General features: G+C 37.4%; 2 protein-coding genes across 4 annotated transcripts in view; both read right to left on the minus strand.

Moving 5' to 3' along the window:
- Positions 1-7,340, minus strand: part of syt7b (synaptotagmin VIIb) — a 117,273-nt gene extending 109,933 nt beyond the window's left edge. The window contains exon 1 of the mRNA XM_056752449.1: positions 7,131-7,340. Coding sequence (XP_056608427.1) covers positions 7,131-7,164 — 34 coding nt within the window. The 5' untranslated portion in view covers positions 7,165-7,340. The remainder of the gene's footprint in view (positions 1-7,130) is intronic.
- Positions 7,341-12,184: 4,844 nt separating this feature from the next.
- Positions 12,185-20,150, minus strand: slc25a22b (solute carrier family 25 member 22b). Of its 3 annotated transcripts, none has more exons than XM_056751019.1 (11): positions 20,085-20,150; positions 17,321-17,398; positions 17,055-17,180; positions 16,905-16,960; positions 16,701-16,791; positions 16,099-16,156; positions 15,181-15,241; positions 14,743-14,902; positions 14,492-14,646; positions 13,393-13,468; positions 12,185-12,987 (listed from the first exon to the last, which is right to left on the minus strand). In XM_056751019.1, exons 2-11 carry the CDS (start codon positions 17,338-17,340, stop codon positions 12,834-12,836), a joined length of 957 nt encoding a protein of 318 aa, XP_056606997.1. In that variant the 5' UTR covers positions 17,341-17,398; positions 20,085-20,150; the 3' UTR covers positions 12,185-12,833. The 3 variants fall into 3 exon arrangements, with proteins under 3 accessions (XP_056606997.1, XP_056607004.1, XP_056607012.1); XM_056751026.1 differs by having other exon boundaries at positions 17,321-17,581; positions 20,085-20,126; XM_056751034.1 differs by having other exon boundaries at positions 17,055-17,208; positions 17,321-17,581; positions 20,085-20,126.
- Between the last annotated feature and the right edge of the window lie 135 nt (positions 20,151-20,285).

Genomic DNA, 20,285 nt, shown 5'->3' on the forward strand with positions numbered 1-20,285 from the left:
TGTCATCATTTACTCACCCTCTTGTCATTTCAAACCTGTATGATTTTCTTTCTTCCGCAGAACACAAAAGAAGACATTTTAAAGAAAGTTGGTTACCGAACTGCACTAGACCCCATTCACTTCTATTGTATGGACCTGAAACCAATGCAAGTGAATGTGGTCCAGTTAACAACATCGGGTCCAGTTTACAACATGGAACAACCTGGAACGCCAACCACAGCGCATGCGCGAGTCCACTCTGTGACATACTAAACATGTCTCGAACTCGTATATCCGCGCTTCGTGATGGAGTATGCTCAGCTGTGAGGACGCATTTGTGCGCGGCGCTTAAATTGGGAGGAAATCATAGGAAAGTCATACAAATGTTGAATGGCATGTTAGTTAGAAGAGAGAATTTCCATTTGGAAGTGGAAGAAAAAGGGCTGTAAAATAAAATGCAGACTTGACAGATCTGAGCTCAGTTTAAGACATTATTGACATCTCTTCTGAAACTCTAACGACAAAGACATTTGTGAGATTTCTGACTCTTTTTCTCTGAAGAAATATCTGGGCCACATGAGATTTAAGCATTTAGTTTAATTTGAAGAGTTTGTTCCAAAATGACGTTACTCTGCTTTAAAAAGAAACAGAAATCGTGTTTTTTATTGTGGATTCCAATTAATCAAACTGTAGTTGGTTTGTTTTGATTTAAGCCATAATAACTAAATAAACTTAAGCTAACACAATAAAGCACAATAAAAACATGATAATATATCAACACATGATTTTTGAAAACTTCTAAAAACGGAGTTATCTCATTTTGAAACCTAACTCTTAATTTGCTCTCAGTTTTTTCACACTGAAGTCTAGGAGATATATTATAGATATTAAAAGAGATCTTATCTGTGTCTTTTTTTTGCCATTATGGGTAGGTGAGAAATGGTAAATCTAAGAATTCAGAATAGATTTAGATTATTATATTTAGAAAAAAATGATGTTCAAACAAAAGAAAACGTTCAGATTTCTGCCATTAACTTGTTCCTGTATCTAAATGTGGAAATCCCTTGAATTAGAAGTGATTGAATCAGAAATAATTTCAGCCCCTGGTTCTTGGCCAGCGTACTGTACATTCAACTGTACCCTAGGTAAAAGGTAAGGCTACTAATCACGCTGTCAGATGACACATTTGGCTCCTATTCTAAAATCCTGCTCCAAAAATAGCTTTACATTTATATTGGCGAATGGACGTGTCTGGGGTGATATAATTTGTAGAGTAAACTCAGTATCCTTCTTTCCATGCAAATTAATACAATGTTCTCCAAAGGACACATCTACCCGATACACTTCAGTACATTTCACTTATTCATTATCCAAGAGCTGGGCTTCTGGGTCTGAGGATGAGAAAGATGCTAGCATACATCTGAACGTGTGTGTGTGTCACATTACGTAACCACCTCTGGATCAGCTCGGTCACACTGGGAGTGTGGGATACGTTTACGTTCAGTTGCGTCGGCACCTCCCAGTTTCTCTCCGTTTTGTCTCTTCCCTCCTTTGTTGAGCTCTTTATCATCTAGGCAGCCATGACTGTTGCCTTACTCGGGTTGACATTAAGTATGTCACATTTTTATGATGAAAAGCAAAACCCACCACAATGGATTAATGCATTATGGTAAAGGGAGGTGGACATGAGCAAGGTCAAATAACCTTTTCTGAAGGCTCCTCATAACACAATGCGTGGTTGTCAGGGCATTGCTATGCAATTGCTAAGGTATTCAGAACACTATTTAGCACATTGGTATGCAATTGCTAGTGTGGTTTCTATGGGGTTGTATGGCACAGGTCCTTCTTTGAACATCTAAAAGTGATTACTTTTTAATAAGCAATTTGGTATAGAGGTAGTGGTATGCACGATGCAGAAAGACCTTACACCGTAATTCAAGTGCTTTTATAAACCATAGATAGAAAAAACGATTAATTCACATATTTTTATTTTACGTAAGCATATGACAAATATTTATCATACAGGCTGTGTGCGTGATTCTCAGTCTTGCATCAACAAGTTTTACTTTTAATGCAACAAGGTATGCTTAAAAGCATTCATTTAAAACCTTAACTGACAATTTAACACAATTTTGAACATTTATTATAAAAAAGGCCTTAAACATTCACATTACCGAAGTCATTCAAACTGTCAATCCAATAACATGTTTTGCTAAAAAAACGTGTCATGATGAAGTATGAAGTAATCTGTTAACCATTCGAGAGGTTCTGGTAGATGTTCCTTCACATCAAATCAAACTTAATGTAAATATTTTTGTGTGTTCGCAAACAGTCCTTTAAAATGTTACAGAGAGCATCAGTCATTTTCATTTCCACTATTTCGTTGAATCTTCTGTCAGTAAATATATTTACATGCACCCTCCCTCATAATGCGATTAAAGTAGATTTTGGCAATATTGGGATTACACTTACATTGCATTATACTATACATTTGAATCTATGTATGTGCAATCTCCTGGGATCGAAACCACGACATTGGCATTGTTAGCACCATGTTCTTACCACTGAGCTACAGGAAAGTTGTAAATAATGCTCCAAAAAGAATGTAATTACTTATTACTAATTACTTTCTATGTACTATATCAGTGCTAGTCAACTGGTGGCCCGCCAATAAGTTATGTCACGTTCGTGAACGAATCATTCTCTTTGAACAAATCTTTTAAGTGAACGAATCGTTCTCGTTCAAGAACTCATAACTCATATTTCTCATTCATTGAAATCATTCCCTAGAGCATACTGTAGAGAGCGTCTTCTAAAAGAGTGTCTAAAGCACGACTCAATGGAGTTTGAGTGTGAGCTTTGACAGAGCATATGATTGGTTGAATGAACTGAACAAATACGCCCTTCATGAAAGGACTGATTCACTTTTGTAAACGAATTGAACTACCAGTCATCTCGTTCATCTCGTTCGTGCACGAACGAAGGACCTGCTTCTTCTCGTCCATGAACGATCCGTCATCTCGTTCGTAAACGGACTGAATTAGCTGCTGCTTCAATTCGTGAACGACATCAAAGAGGAGGTAGTACAGAGATGGACACAATGGTAAGACACTAACGAAATGAATCGTTAGTGTCTTACCACCGAACAGTGATTCAGCGAAATGAATCACTGTTTTAATACAGTAAAGGTGGTTACCATCTTTTTGGTATACTTTGTCTTCTTACAATGCCAATACAAATGGCTGTACTGTAAATATAATGCTTAAACAGTAGTTACATTTTAAAAACCTAAATGTACTATTTAACAAACATGATGATTAAATTTTTCATTTATTTTTACAAATGAAAGTACAGCATAGTTTGTTATAAACATGTATTTATATAATCATATTTACAATAATTCGAGACACTTAAACATGCTAATGCATGCTAATAGTTTGTTGTTGCTAATACTGCTGTTGTTTACGTGTTGCTTTTATTAAAGGGGTTATATGGCGCGAACACGTGTTTTTCTATGTCTTTACTGTGTTATAAGTTGCCCATGCGTGTATTAAGACACGTTAAATTGCAGAAATTAAAGTGTTTGAACAAAAGATGCATTCTATCTTAAAGCGAATGCTCACCCAGACCTGCCTGAAACGCTTTGTGTAACCACACCCCCACAAATCTACATCCGCTGGTTGCATGATTTGACTAAGACCGGCCAAATGTATACTTAAGTAAGATGGGCGTACCTTACAGTACAATTGCTTTGGAACCTGATGTCCCAAATATGGTAAGAGGCGTTACACTTTCATCACACGTTTGCATTATTTGACCAATCACAACGCACTGGTTAACTCACAGCACACACGAACAAAAATCAGCGCGTTTCAGAGAGGTTGGGCGAAGAGGAGATACAAACATGCACGCTATGTGGAAAATACACCATTTTTTTTACCTTAAATCATGTATACACATTGCATTACATCTAAAACAAACGATAATATTCGTTTTAGCTGTATCATACAACACATTTAAATATGAAAAATCAGTCAGGTCAGGCACATTTAATCTGCACCCGATTCTGGGGTCCCTGTCCTGCTATGAAAGTGCTTGAGCATGAGCCAATAGTCCCTGAGTGCGGGATGTTTAAACACTATCATTGGTCTGAGCTAATGAAACGAATACGCCTCTGAACTAGACAGTCATCTGACATAAGAATCACACATCTCGTTCATGAGCAATGACATGCTGACCGAATAAATTAGAGAAAGCATGTCAGCATCGCTCAATACAGCACGTGAGTCATTCTTGTTCGGAACAACAACAAAATATGATGTATTGTAGCATAATATACATTACAATTATACAAACAGTATATAGAGTCTGAACAAATCATTTTGGTGAACGAACTGAATATTTGGCCCGCATGAACACATGAAATTCCAAAACGCTGCTACATTTAATACGAAAGTAATTCCTGCGACTCATAACAATTGATGTCTAATAAATAGTGGTGGGCCGTTAACGGCGTTAACGGCGTTAACGCAGTGAGACTATTATCGCGCGTTAAAAAAAATGTCGCCGTTAATCTATTCACAAAGTTGGGTTGGCAGCTGGGACTATACTACGCAAGCTATGATGACTTTCACCTTGATATTTTAGCGTGGATGTATACAAGCTTAACTGTACTGTACGCGGCGAGAACGATATTTTTCAACTCGCGTCGGCTCAGCAGAAGCCGGCTCATCATCTCATAACCAGGGCTTCATTCGCGAGATTCGCGCAGCAAGTAGGTCTATCGCCTCTTTGCATTAACATATAAATCACTCGCGCTTGACACGCCATTCGCGTTTGGTCTGAACACAACATAACGTTACTGTGAAATTACCGCATCAAACGTGACGTGCTAACATGGATGCAGCTATGAAGCCGCCGGGTTTGCTTCAGGGAATATACATTTTTAAGAAGCTTCCCAATAGAAACATCGACAAGACTAAGGTTGTTTGCACCTTGTGCAATGCGGAATTGGTTTAAAAAAACACTTTCTCTCAACAGGTACTGGTCTAGCTTTAGTTGAAACCAGTAACTTTGTATTGAGATCTAATGTATTATGGCTCCTTTATGACATATCGCTTGTTGCTCCCTCACTCTTTGTAAGTCGCTTTGGATAAAAGCGTCTGCTAAATGACTAAATGTAAATGTACTGTAGGAGCTCTTCCAGTCTCAAGTACCACCTAAACGGAAATCATCCCTTAGCTAATGCGGAAGTAAACACAAGTTCATCTTATTGAACATAATTTAATTTTCATCACCAATTATCATAGTAGAACAGCTTTCTCAAGCAGTTTGTGATGCATTTTGGAAACAGGACATGAGCCCCTGGTCTAATGCGCCACCTGGCTTGAGAAACCCGTTCTCAAAGACTTACTTTTAGTCATTATTTGGGTAGCACACATATTCTGAATGCCTTCGGCAGAATTCAAATGAGCCATTTTAATCTAGATTAATCTAGATTAATTTTGGAATTAATCTAGATTAATCTAGATTAAAAAAATTAATCTATGCCCACCACTACTAATAAAGCAATTTGATTGGTCTGTCCAAAAAACTTAATGTTATTACAACATTATTATCGGCAATCCACAGCCACAGAAAGTCAACTTGTGCATGCGATAGGTGGCGTTCGTCCCCTTGAAAGTAACAGGAAGGGTTCTACACCACGTGAACTGTTGTGTTAAGGGAAAAACTATGTTGTTTTTAATTACTCTTGATTTGTTATTAGTTTTGCGATTTGTTGTTTTGTTTTGCACTTCTCGGCCACCGTAGATAACGTATTTAAGAAACATGCTCTGTATAGTTTGTTCGTTTAGAGCTACTGTAGAAACAACATGGTGAATTCCATGCAATTGGATCCGTGGTGTATGTAGACAGAAAAAGCTCATTCTAATGTCATAAAAACGCTTCATTTATGTGAGGTCTTTATACACTTCATTTTCCAGTGTTTTATTGTGTTTGCTTAACCAAAATATAAGTATAATGGCTTGAAACTACTGGCTGAAACCTTCACAAAAAACACTTCTGCAGAAAACACACATTGTAATTTGACTTCACAACCTGTATTAGTTACTGAGTGAAAGACCATCTGACAACTTCCCTTCATGAAAATCTAAGTACACAATCGTGACACAAATTCCATCACAAACCTGTCACAGACCACGTGTTGAGTAAAGCGTTTGGTGTATCGATAAACCAGATGCTGAATCCCCCGCAGAAGCGGACAGACTCAACCTTGAGACGCGCGAGGAATTCTCAAGGAGCAACAGGGCAAGCGGAGCAGGAAGCGTCGGCATGCGCGGGAAAACAGACGCGCCAAACGCGCCCCTGGAGCTACACATCCACCAATCAGAATATTTCTCCCGATTATATTCATTTATTGACGTCTGGCAACATATTAAACGGTGGTTCACATCAATTTATGACTTTAGTTCACACATCTCTGAAAACATTTTACTATCTAAATTTGACCACCTGACAAACCAGGTTGCGCGCAACAGGAGGGGGCAGAGGCCAACGTAAGAACGTCTCCCCTCGTCCCGAACCGCCATCATATCACACTATTGTTCATCAAAAAGTGATCAGACTGTCTGATCGCCCTCTTTTGGAGCGATGCGGTCTGTAAGTCAAGCCGGCAGACGCGAACACAGTCACGGGTACGAACGCGAGCTGCGTCCTTCTGTCTGTAAGAAACGCTCGCGCAGACACCCATCATGACCATGTGATGAGGGATGATGACCTTGCGCGTGCATAGATGACAGCTTCGTCAAAGGCACCAGGGTAAATAAATGTACCTTCAATTTAAAACACAACAAGTGCCGTTTGGAAGAAATAGAGATTTGATGAATCTAAGGGAATGCATTTTGGTGTCATAAATAAAGAGCCGTTTGAACCTGTTTGCATGTTTGGCAACTCACACAATTGAAGAAAAAGCAACAAATGTACTCTGGGTCGTGCTTAATAAAAGGTGTCTCACGGTACTGACCCGCGCAACGAGCGGTACCGGTTGTCGCCAGCTCGTCTGATATTCAAGGGCGTGCGTTCTCCCTAAAACAAGCGAGAGTAAACCAGCAAAGTGCGAAAATCACATTTGGATTGGACGTGCATCTCACCTTTCCCCTCCTCGTCCTCTCGGTTCAGGTGCATGACTGTTCGCCTCTGTCACGCCAACAAACGCTGTTTTTTGGACAAGTGCTCTCCAAGAAAAGTCGAATCCAAAATGTATCTCGCTCTTCCAACAGACGAGTGACCATGGAGCAGACGCGCGCGCGCTTTCTCTCCCCTTCCCTCCTTATTTCTTTCTTTCACTCATTAGATTTTTCTTTCCCTCTTTTTCTTAACCCCCTCATTCGATTGATGGTTGTAAATGTGCTTGAAGGTGAGATGAGGGCGAGGATGGCGAGGTGCGCGTCCGTGTCACCGCCAGCTGATGGCATCTCAGTTTATGCACAGTTGAGCGCTTCTGCAGTTCAGTCACAACCACTTGTACCATAACATCATCTTATATTGCACCAGAACATTGTTTATTCATTGTATTATTTTGTGTTGTATACAACATCAATAACAACAAAACATTTACATTTAATAAAACATACAAACATGTACTACTCGCATATTTCAATATTGCGCAAAATTCAGATTTTAAGAATGGGCAGTGACCTGAGTGACGCCGCCCAGAATTTGAAATTAAATTGGAAGTTGTAGGTGGAATTGACTCAATTCAGAGATAAATAACGAAATGTATTGGCTTAAAAAATGAGAGCAAATAACTGCTATAGGTTCTCCATTTTGTATACTTCATGTTGTTTTATTCCAAGACTTTATAGAGAAAATTACTCTATTGTGGGAAATATATTCTTGCTTTGTGCCAATGATAACAAAGCACTTGTCAATAATGAAAAATGAAATGCATGAAAACTGCACCTATTGCAGCTGAATTTGAAACCAGCTTATGAAATTTGGTCTCAGCTGTTTATAATTAGCCAGTGTTTTGCCATCCCTGCTGATATTCACAAGCTATTTGGCATCTCGGTTTGAAGTTGGGGATGATTGACGGCTAACAGCAAGAATCATCATAGGATGCTAATTATACCCTAAAGTGTTGATGACATTACCTGCATCCCTTCACAGGCACGCAATGTGCCCTCTATTCACACAGAGGTGCCTCCACTCGCGAAATCAAAATAATTTTGGAAAGTACTCTACATCGTGTGTCTCCTGGGACAATTTGTTTTCCCAGCTGATAGAATAGTATAAGCACAACAAATCAATTGAATCTGCAGGTTCTCAATGAAACGCAGTGAACCTGACGCCCCCTAGCGGATTATGTAGGATATAGGTCAAAGTAGTGCTGTTTTTACAGTGGGGGCTTCGGCCATGAAGCTGGACTTGTGTTGTATGGATCTGCTGAGGGCTTAACCTTATAAGTTATAGCAGCCAGACACCTGACTGAGATAGCCAGGATCTGATAGGCTGGCATCACATCACTGCTGGCACACTGATCACACTATCACTCGAATATCAGTCTGTCTGCATCTCTGTATAAATAACACAAATACAACATTGACATTTAAATGTATGACTCTTTCAGTATCTCACCACAATGTCAAATGTATTAAATAGTCAAATGTAGTTAAATGTCCGGAGAGTATATACAATATTTGCTTTGAACGCTCCTCAGGTTCAATTAAATCATCAAAATATGCCACAAAATGGGGGGGGGGGGAATAAACTGGGTATTTATGGGACAAAATTATTTGGCAAAAAGGCAAGCTACATCACTGCTCCAGAACATGTGATTTTTATATGTCATTATTATTCATCGCCCTTTATGATTGTCTCTGGGTTTTGTAAATATATGAACAATTAAAACACAGTGGTCACTGTATTTGGGGGATTCTCACAAAATCTTGGTTTCAAGATGTCAAACATGAATTTCTTAAAAACACTTCCATCAACAAATTTCCTTTTTATTCATTTAGCATCAAATACATTTTATTTTTATTTTAAATGATCATTACTTTAATCATTTAAAAGACCAATCCCATTGCATGTTCTGGTAAAAAAAAAGAGAAGCCATGATGCCTAAGCAAGTTTTTATTAATCATGCATAGTAAGACATAAATTCATTATATTTAAAAAGAAAATTACATGTAAAAAAAATGTAATGCAGAAAACTACCTGTATCGGTAATGAGAATGAAAAAAATTGTGTACACAGCAAAACTAGAGAAAGTAATCTGTTAACCTGGTAGCCATTTTAAAGGTTCTGGTAGATGCGTTTCTTCACATAAAATCAAACTGTTAGCAGTAGTTCACTTCTAAATAAACCCTCATTTACTCTCCGTGGTAATTTATTCCTACTATGGAAAATCAATGGGGGCTAATTTTAAAGTGAACTGCTCCTTTAATGTAAATATCTTGTGTATGTGTGTCAACAGTCCTTTAAAAATGTTACGGAGGATGAAAATATCAGTCATGGACACTTCTTTTGTAACTTGAGAACATCTAGTAGAACAACCAATTATTTTTCACACCATTTAAATTTTACTCCACAATTACAACATATAATGCACTCAGACAAATCAAACGCATTACAGGGAATTTTAGCAGGAAAAGTAATAAATTACAGAAATAATTAATTCCCATGATAAAAGTGTGATTCAATTGTGAATCGTGTCTTTAGGATGATGTCTTAGAAGGCTGCTGCCTGTGTAGACATAGCTTGCTACACTTTGCATCCTCGTCTCTCTCTCTCTCTCTCTCTCTCTCTCTCTCTCTCTTTCTCTCTCTCTCTCTCTCTCTTTCTCTCTCTCTCTCTCTCTCTCTCTCTCTCTCTCTGAGGTAAATATTCATTAAGCTGCCTCGCTGGTCTCTTCTGAACTCAAGTCAACAAGCGTGCCTTTCATCTTGCACTGTTTTCATGAGTAATCAAGCATGAGGGTCTGGGTAATTTTTCAGCCTTGATCTACAGCTTCACCTTCCTCACGGTGCACATCACATATTTAAACCAGGTGTTCCCTCAGGGGGGGTCGCTAGGCCATGAGGGCAGTGTCGCAAGATGATTTCAAGAAATCTTTTTTTTTAATTAGACACAATGTATGTAATCAATAAGTATAACAACATATAAATATATTAGTTAAGTTCAAAATAAGACCAGGTAAATAAAAAGCCATCAGCCTTAGGAATTCCCTCCCCCTCAATCATGACCCCTGAGGTGATTACGTCACATTAACGACATTAGAAACCGCATTAGGTGTCATTTTCAAGCACTACGTTAAACAGTCCCATGTGCACGCAGATTATTTTTCATGCTTTAAATTTAGGATATTCATATTTGTAAATGAAACGTTGATTAATATCGACCAAAGACAATGCAGGGAGGCCAGCGGAGGAGGGCGGAGAACTAAGGAACGAAAAGAGGCACATCCACAAATTCGTCCATCTGTAGTAATAGTTCAAAGTTTATGTATAAAAACTTGTCAAGTAATGAGTAAATAACAATAAAATAATATTGTCTTAGGCTGTGCTCTTTTGTGTTGTCATTATGCGCGTTTGGGTAGAATAGGTGCATGTGTACATTTGCGCGCAACGTTTGCATATCTAACTTAAACCACCTCCAAGGATGGTGGGGGTCTCGATTCACTCGCACAGTTATTTTGGGGGTCGCAGGCTGAAATGTTTGGGAACCCCCGAGTTAAAAAACTGTGCAACTATTTGCCCGTAGGGTTCGCATGAAACTTAACATTAGATGGAAGAGCTCTGAAGCTTATGAGACAGCTCGATCATTCATCTGATCTGAGTTACAGGACATGGCCAAGTTGTATACTTAAACAAATTCCAACCCAACAGCACATTCATGTATTCATACATTTTACATTTATGCATTTGGCAGATGCTTTTATCCAAAGCGACTTACATTTCATTATCCTTTACATTTTTACATAGGTATGTGCAATCCCCTGGGATCGAACCCACAACCTTACGTTGTTAACGCAATGCTCTTACCACTGAGCTACAGAAAAGCTATAGGATTGCACACACAATCGTAACCATCGTACGTGTCTTTCACAACAAAGCCGCACATACGCAGCCCTAGTGTCAATGTAACGCCAGAGTTCCACACATCAATTTTGGATCTGGGTTACAAAGCAGCTTTTGGGCCAGACGTAAAAATCTCAGCCTCCCTTCGTTACGACCACAACGCAGAATAGTCAAATCTGAAGAGAATCTAGATGGTGGACACATATTCCCGAAGGCACCAAAAAACACTGGCAGAGTTATTACAGCCGCTGTGCGCCTAGTGTCTTGTCCGCTGGCTCTGTGTTATTTCTGCGAGTTTGCAATCAGAGCACCGACAAGCACGGCCATTTTGGGGCTATAATATCGAGATGAAACGGATCTTACAGAATACGTTTGCGACACCAACAATTCTGTCCAATGCAGTGATAGTCTCGGCACAGCAAATCACGCAGAGATCAATGACGGTGGGCAACAGGGAAACAGAACATTTCTCAGAGATGAGGGTTTGATTACATCCGAGATATGACACGAGAGAGAGAGGATGAAAATAGTTACCAAAGATGTCTCTTTGGACAGTACGATGTGAAGGCTATTAAAGTCTGCTATGGAAGGTGGCTCTGTGGTCCGAATACTAAACATGATCAAAGCCCCTGGCGATACAATCACCTGCCCTGCAATCAATGCTTTTCTACTGCTTCTCTCCATCTGCTTGAGTGCTTAGCAGCATGTGTGCTGGGCCACAGATCCCACAATCTCTTTATTTTTCATAAAACCCAGCAAGTTATTTTTTTCTGCTAAAACCTAGCGAGTGGTATCGCTGCTTTTAGGACAATACACTGAATGGAAAAACAGGCAAAAGATATGAAGAAAATCTCCTTTTCCAATTACAATTAATGATATAAATCTTGTGAAAACAGTTATATTACATATAGATCAAACAAACGTGTTTCATTATAGGATATGACATAGACTACATTTACTGTATTTTGATGGACATCATATATTTGATTATTTCTCTTGAAACATATTGTGTATACAACTCAGAATATTTATTGATAAATGTACAGGAGTTTCGGGACCCACATAGTCACAGGACCCTAGGAGGATCATCAATGAAATAACATGAAGGCACACCTGGAACAACAGTTTTTTATGGACGATTGTCTTCTGGTTTGTAGCACTTGTTTCATGATCACAGACATATATCTAGAGTATTACAACAGTCCAGCTCTAATGATAAATATAAACTGTTATCTCGTACCAGACAAAAATGGTGGACTTACTTAAATATAGTAATAAAACAAGGATATTGAGAAATTGTACTTTGCTCATGCATTTTTATGCAGTACAAAAAAGGAGCGACAAAAGGTTCTTCATAAAACCTTTTCATTTTTACTTTTTAATGTCTTAAGAGGTTATTTTAACCAAAACCTTTTGTGAAACTGAAATGTCCTTCAGATGTTAAAGGTCAGCCAAAAAAGTACAATGAAGAACTTTTAAAGAGTACATTTGAACTTAGAAATCTTCATTCAGGCGATTAAAGTGAATATACCGATCATTACATATAAAACAAGATTTAGGACGTATCCTTATGACTGAGAACACTGATTAAACAGGTAATTAAAAAAACTGGTGATGAAATTTACTAAAGAGAAAATCCACATCCCTTTGAATCAATTTAAAAGCTAAAATGTTTTTACTTTTAGAGCTACAACTAAGTGTAAAATGAGATAACTTAACATCTATGATGATAGTTTGAATGCAGAGATCAGCACTTCCAAACACAGTGGGGGTTCATTGTTTCTGTACCGACAGAAGACTGAGAACAAATTCACCAGCTCCGAGGAAGTAAATCACCTGAGCAATCCCGAAAAGTGGGGCGATGACCAGTGCGCGACAGTACGCCCCCTTCAGGAATGCAGCAGGACCCTCCTTACAAAGAATCTTACTGTTTAAAGAGAAAGACAAACATAATAAAATAGGCAAAGTAAATTCTCTCTCTGAATGTATACAGCTGCAGAATTTTTAAAAAGAAAAATCCCACTATAATGAACGACTGGTGTTTTCAGTTGCTTTGATGCAGAGCCTAAGGAATATGTTGGATAGTGAAAGTAAAAAGTAAAAACAAAATTTTGCCTATTCCTGCTCTGTTTAAATATATAACAAAAAATATAACAACGAAAAATAACAATGTAAAAATACTCAACCTCTTGCCTTTGTTGGTCTTTTATATTTGCAGAAACATGAATGAAAGTCAGTAGAGCACAAAGTCTAGTGTGCCTAGTGTGATCTGCCCTTTAATCCGATTCTTTAGCGACTGTCTAGATGAACCATATGAATAAATTAAAATCACCTGATACAGTCTTTTACTCCACTGTACATGTCTTCTTGAGATCCACAGGTCATAGATTGAAGTCTGGTCTTTATCACTAGAGCCCATACACATACAGACACATACAGTACAATACACCCAAATCAGTTTCATTCACAGTACATGATTGTTTCGTCTCTCAGACACTGCATGATATCGTGAAAATATTGTAATAATAAAGAAAGATTAGTCTAACGCAGTATCACAGTTTTCATTTCTTTCATGTGAAATGTCTATAAAAGGGGTCATATGGCGCTAATATGTTTTCTGTGTCTTTGGTGTGTTAAAAGTTGCCCATGCATGTATTAGACACGTAAAATAGCAAAAATTTAGGTTTAAAACTTTATTTTCTACGTAATTTATAATATTTTAGCCAAACATTTGAATTGTACCATTAAAGTCACCCATAAATTACATTTTACATCATTTACAAATGAGATATGTAGATATTGACGCAATGATTTACCCCTTGTATCTTATTTTAATTTGTCACTTTGTTTACATTGAAATTTATCTAAATAGGTGAAAGTACGAACCATTTTCCCTCACAAATGTATTGTTTTTCTTCACAAAAACATTTATTAACCCCCGAAGTTGATGTTTGTGCTTAGTTTTTCTTTTGTAGTTTGAACAATACTTTGAATTAGATTTTAAGGTTTCATGTTAGTTCACATACATTTCCAGCACTTTGTAATGACCTTTTGTTATTTTCTGTATTTATTTAGTTAATTATTTAGAAAGTTGTTTTTCGGTTATTTCTTTTTCATGAATTATTTAAAAATATAACTTGTGATTAATAGCTTCATATGTTTATTAAATAATTTTTAATTAATTTGTTTATTTATGTATTGCTATATAAATTTGATATATTTCTATTTTAGCTTTAGTTTGAGTTTAGTTGTCATTTATTTTAGCTTACTTTTCTTTATTGCTAAGGCAACTAAATAATACTAAGTCCTCGTATTCTTGCCAGATACCACCTCCTTTTTTGGTTTCTTTAAAATTCGTCCATTTGCTTTCGGTCAGTGGTGCTTAAAATTGTACTGCTGCTGGTTATATCATTCAGCGCAGACCATCTTACCGTCCACAGGGTTGACAGCAACAGCTGCAGTGCAGCCTGCGAGACAGCCGGACAGGAATGAGATGTAGAACGGAGCCGAACCATCAGCGTTCCTGCTGCCCAGGCTGTTCAGGTTAGCAAACAGTGGGAAGTAAATGATGGAAAAGGGCACATCCCTGAGGGAGAGAGAGAGACACAAACACACACACACCACAGAGAGATAAAGGACGAGCGGGACACATTATGTCGCACAGATTGAATGACTGAACTACCTTAACAGAGTAGCCCCCAGTCCCTTATATAGACCAGCGATGCCTTTGTCCTTCAGCAGATCTCTAGAGAGCTGGAGGGCAGTGGGAGATTTCACCTGAACGAGGCTGACTTTGACCTCTCCTCCTCCGCACCGCTGGCCACTCAGCTTCCTCCGGGCCTCTGTCAAAGGCACAATACTACTCATGCTATTTATGGACTTTTAATTATGTTTAATGTGTATAGTATGTAAATTGTCCATATGTTTAGAAGGCCCATATCATTTGCCAAAATTAGCCAGAACTGAAATATTTGTATTGAGTCATTCTCTCTGACTGGGCACCCAAGAGACGTTTCATTAAAAATGCTAAATATACATATTTCTGTCAGATATGATAAATGAGACGTCATTGATAATACATGTTAATTACACATGAAGACATAGGGGGTGTTTAATTCACCTATCCTGCCGGCATCTTGCATCTGGATCTTAAGCATCTCCATAGGAGTCGTTATGATCACCTGCCAAAACGCAAATTACGCAAACTCATTCCCATGTCATTTCACACCCATGTTTCTTTTTTTTTTGCAGAACTGAAAAGAAGATATTTTGAAGAATATTGCTGACCAAACAACATTGAACCCCATTAACGTCCATTTACTTTTGACACAAAACCACACATTTTGAGGCATTTGTCAAAATATCTCCAGAAAAAAGATTCACATACAGGTTTTAAATGTCATGACAAGGACAGAATTTGTATTTTATGTATCAACTATCCCTTTATGATTAAATTGTATTTGAGAACATGTATAATGTAAAAGTAATGAGGAAACTCATTACTAAGGTGCACTCATTAATCCTTTATATTTTGTTGGCTGCAATTTATCCTCGCGCTTCACGCTAGAGCAGGTTGTTTGTCTTTTGTTGTTCTCAGTCTCAGACTCAACTCATCAATAAAATAAACATTCTCGCAGTCATTCCCAACAAATTTATGTGCTGTCAGCCAAAATCATTCTCCAGTTCTTGTTTCGTCAATAGGTATTTTAGTTTTCTTGTTTGTTGTGTGTGTTTGCTGTATACGTTGTTGTTTTATATTGCTATTTGTAAATCATTTAAATACACAACTGTTCATGTGATCTTAACATGATGGCCCACATAGGCGTCCTATGAAATACCTAAATATAATCAATAAAACATTATTAGGAATCTTCATCTAATGTGAATGTACAAAACTGTATTTCTGAAACAATGCTATACATTTTTTTAATGAAGGCTTTTTTTTACAAATACATTAAACACAGGCAAAACTAATGTTTTATGTGTGTGTCTGAGAGGCAATGCATATCATATGGGTACAGGACAGAGAACGACTAACCTGGCAGGTACCCGCCCCGCATCCAGCTAACATTTCTCTAACCAGCGTCAACGTCTGCCTGTGAGAGAGAGTGAGAATTTATCATTTTTTGATGATGATCACTCTGTTTCTTCAGTAAACAAGAAGCTTTAGGGTGTGTTACCGAATGTGTGATGACATCATCAGCACACAGTTATGCACACAATTCAATAATTCATCCCCATCTTCTGGACTGTATTAATCAATAATTTAGCATTCTAGCTTTCTGTCAACATCTAGATGCTCAGCACAGCTAAGGGGTTTTAGCTATGAATGAACAACATCATGTTAAAAAACCCAAGTGCAAATATAAGAGTGCACTGCAGTTGATCAGTTTAAAAATAAGATATAGCTTCAGTGACTTTGTCTGACCTACATTTTGTCCAAAGCAAAAAAGGATTTTCAATTTAAAAAAAAACATAAAATAACACTTAGGTATAATGAAAAGGACATATTCTTCATGTCATTTTACACAAACTATTTATATTTCTTTATTTGACCATGTGAAAAATCTCTAAATATGTCAAATGAAAGATTATTTACATTTGGGAGAACTATCATTGAAGTGTCATTTCTTCTCTTACCCATCTTTGGAGAGCTGATGTCTAAAAAAGTCATTGGCGGCAAGCTTGATGGCCTTTTCTGGGGTAACCAGCGTCAGATTAACTGCAGCGCCTGAAAATTTGTCATACACAAACCGAAGGTGGAGTTTTGTCCAAGCACAAAAAAATCTCAAATGATCTCAAACCTTCCTAGAGACAAACACACTATAACACACAGCAACGTACCTCTATATATTCCAAATAAACCTTCTGATCGGATGGTTTTTAAGAGGCAGTCAGACCTGTAATGAAACACATTCCCACACATAAACAAGCACACAATCATTAATCTGATGATTTGTCAACTCACAGCTCCTGAATGAGACAGAGACGTACATGCAAGTGTAGATGCGAGATCCGTTTCGCTGGTTTTGGAGGCGTGTTTTCGCCAGGTCAATCGGAAACACGCAAGTGACGCCGATCAATCCGGCTATACCTCCGTTGATGAGTTTAGCCGACAGACTGAAACAACGCAGCACACATTAGTCTACTGCGTGAAAGAAAACCATTACCGTCACTGGATATGCAGATCTGCTCTATTGTGTGAAATTGTAAGTTATTATAGTAAGACTTGCCTTTAAAGGAATTTGGATGAAACTCACCTAATCTGCTTGTCAGCCATTGAAAAATTGATAATGATGTTATTAATGTCACAGCTGTTACAGCTGTCACACAGCTACCTGTTAGTTACAATGACAATGAGAATTTCACTCTTAAAAGATGATGAAAATTGAGTTTGCTGTTAATGATATTGAAATTTCTTCAACTGTTTCAGTATTTAATCATCATTGGAGTCCATCACAGCCAGAGAGAAGATACAGGAACAAAACTGATTGCCTCTGTCTGAATTTAAGGTGTGATACCTGTAAAGTAATAATAAAATCTTATCACTGCTTATGGGATTGTATTATGGGCTTTTATCACTGCATATGAATGGTAATAGCAAATATTGGGATGTCATGCGTCACAGAGGTTTACTTCTTACTTCACTACTAATTTATTATTTAGCACCATCACTTTCAGGCAGAAACTTTGCATCTATAGATTTCTAAAAAAAATATTTCAATCTTAAATATTGGTCGCCCTTCATGTTTATCAGTTTTTTATTTTTGCAGATATTTATCCAATGAAAAATGTTTTAATATAAATGTATATATGTGACCCTGGACAACAAACCAGTCTTATGGGTAAATTTTTCGAAATCGATATTTTACATCATTTGAAAGCTGAATAATTAAGCTTTCTATTGATGTATGGGTTATTAGGTTATGATAATATCTGGTGGAGATATAACTGTTTAAATATCTGGAATCTGAGGGTGCAAAATATTGAGAAAATTGCCTTTGAAGTTGCTAATAAGAGGCGCTGTTACTGGTCACCCACTCACAAAAACAAAGTTTTGATATATTTACAAAAGGAAATTTACAAAATATCTTCACGGAACATGATCTTTACTTGATATCTTCATGATTTTGGGCATAAAAGAAAAAATTATAATTTTGACCCTTACAATGCATTTTTGGCTTTTACTAAAAATGGTCCCTTGCAACTTAAGACTGGTTTTGTGATCCAGGGTCACATATTATCAATTGCATAGATAATAATATCTTGACAAATGGTTGGTCGTGCACAGGATTTAAAACTCACAAACCTAGCCCTGGTCAGTTGTTTAAACACGAAAAACATCATATTCATGAGCTTGATTTAAATTTGTTTACGCCCCTCGCAAACCAGAAATTGGAGGTAGGATGTAAAACAACGCCATTCAAATAAATGTGGGAATCACACAAAAAAGAAACTTAATTAATGCAACACAAGTTATATCGCTTGAAGCATGGTTTCATAAATGTACATCTCTGTAACCATGGCAACTGCTGACTACAAACACCACAATGTTTTCCGGACTTCAAAACCTGCAGCGAGATCATCACTTCAGAGAGACAGCACGCAGGATTAATGATGGAGCTGGAATCAGTCACATTCAGTCTCTCGGTCCATTAGTGAAAATATAACACTGATTTCTGAAAGAAAGACATCCTGAAAAACCATACAGACAATGGAAACCTTTTTGTTCTGTATCCCTCTGGGGTCACCACTTTGACCCAGTAAAATCAGATTGTGAATGTGTGTTAGGTGAAGGACACGATAGTCTACCTCATGCTTCAAAATTCAGCTGCCCAACCTTATCTTTTATGCTTTTTTCAACCTTATCAATCTGACATTTCTTACCACAATATTCAACCTGATTTCAATTTACAGTATTTATAGTCATAAATTGCTGATAACAATGAGGCCTTGGCTTTGATGTTTTTTTTTTCTCCGTTCTGTGCACCGCAGCTATAACAAGCCTGCTGAATGACAGGACAAATAAAACGCAGCCAAATCCAGCGGACTCAAATTTTTCCCGAATCCACAGCCAGTCCCCCACAATGCATCCCATTGAGAGATTATGTTCAGAAACCCAATCCCATCCATTGATGAGGTTTACAGGAACACGGCTGCTAGTGTATGAGAGAAGAAAGAGTGAAAGTAAATAAGGCTGTTCAAAAAGGACACAGAGGAAATGGGACTTGTGAGGGAAGATGAGAATATGAGAGCAGAAACCAAAAAGGAACTCACAGTCCTCACATGCCTTTCCTCAAATTTTTCCAGAAAAGGAAGTCTGTGTGTTCAAAGTCTAGATTTATGATTGGCTGTGCGGTCTGGTCAGTTTGTGTGTGTGTTAGTTGATAAAATTGGCAGATTAATTCACAAGCCAAACTGTTTTCATGAATGAGACGATAGACACAAAGAAATATTTCCTCTCTCCTTATAATAGCTGATTTATAATTTCTTTATTTAAAAAATAGTCTTTCAATGTCAATTGATAGCTTTGTGTGAGAAAAAGATAGAAACGTTCATTCTCATACATTCCAGATGTACATTCAAGCCAGTTTCTACATTGTGTCTTGTACGATAACCAGATATCATTAAAATGTGATGAAGAAAGAAAACAGAATTTCTTAGGGTGTACTTTTTTAACATCAGTACAATTTTAAATAATTTATAATAAAAAACACTAAAGTTTTAAGGCATCAGGAAGGACACACTTTACTGAAATGATCCTAATGTCAGCCCCCTTTATTGATCTTGTATTATCACTCGGTTATTTAAGTACTCTAAACTACTTATATCTAAAGCATGTCCAAATGGCTGAAAGATATTTGCACAGGTCTATAGCTCTTGATACACAAATAGTAGAATCAACCTTTAATAAACTTTATCTGATTGAGATGAAAAAATGCAAATGTAAATTCCATAATGTGAGACAAAAATAGATCAGTACAGTTTAGTATTAATCTGATAGGATATTGCAAATATAATTACCTTAAAACTCCGTTAATAAGCTGTGAAGTGAAAACGATGGTGTTTGAGTCAAAGAGCAGCGATTTTACAGAGTGCTGTTGTTTATATACACTTATGATAAACAGCGACCTCTGCTGGCCAAGTTTAGTAAACGCTGGTTAAGTAACATTTTCATTATGCAAAAACGTTGGCTTTAAATATAAAAAAGAAATATGGTGCTTA

The sequence above is a fragment of the Triplophysa dalaica genome, chromosome 1 (genome assembly GCF_015846415.1).
Source record: "Triplophysa dalaica isolate WHDGS20190420 chromosome 1, ASM1584641v1, whole genome shotgun sequence".
Classification (NCBI taxonomy): Eukaryota; Metazoa; Chordata; class Actinopteri; order Cypriniformes; family Nemacheilidae; genus Triplophysa; species Triplophysa dalaica.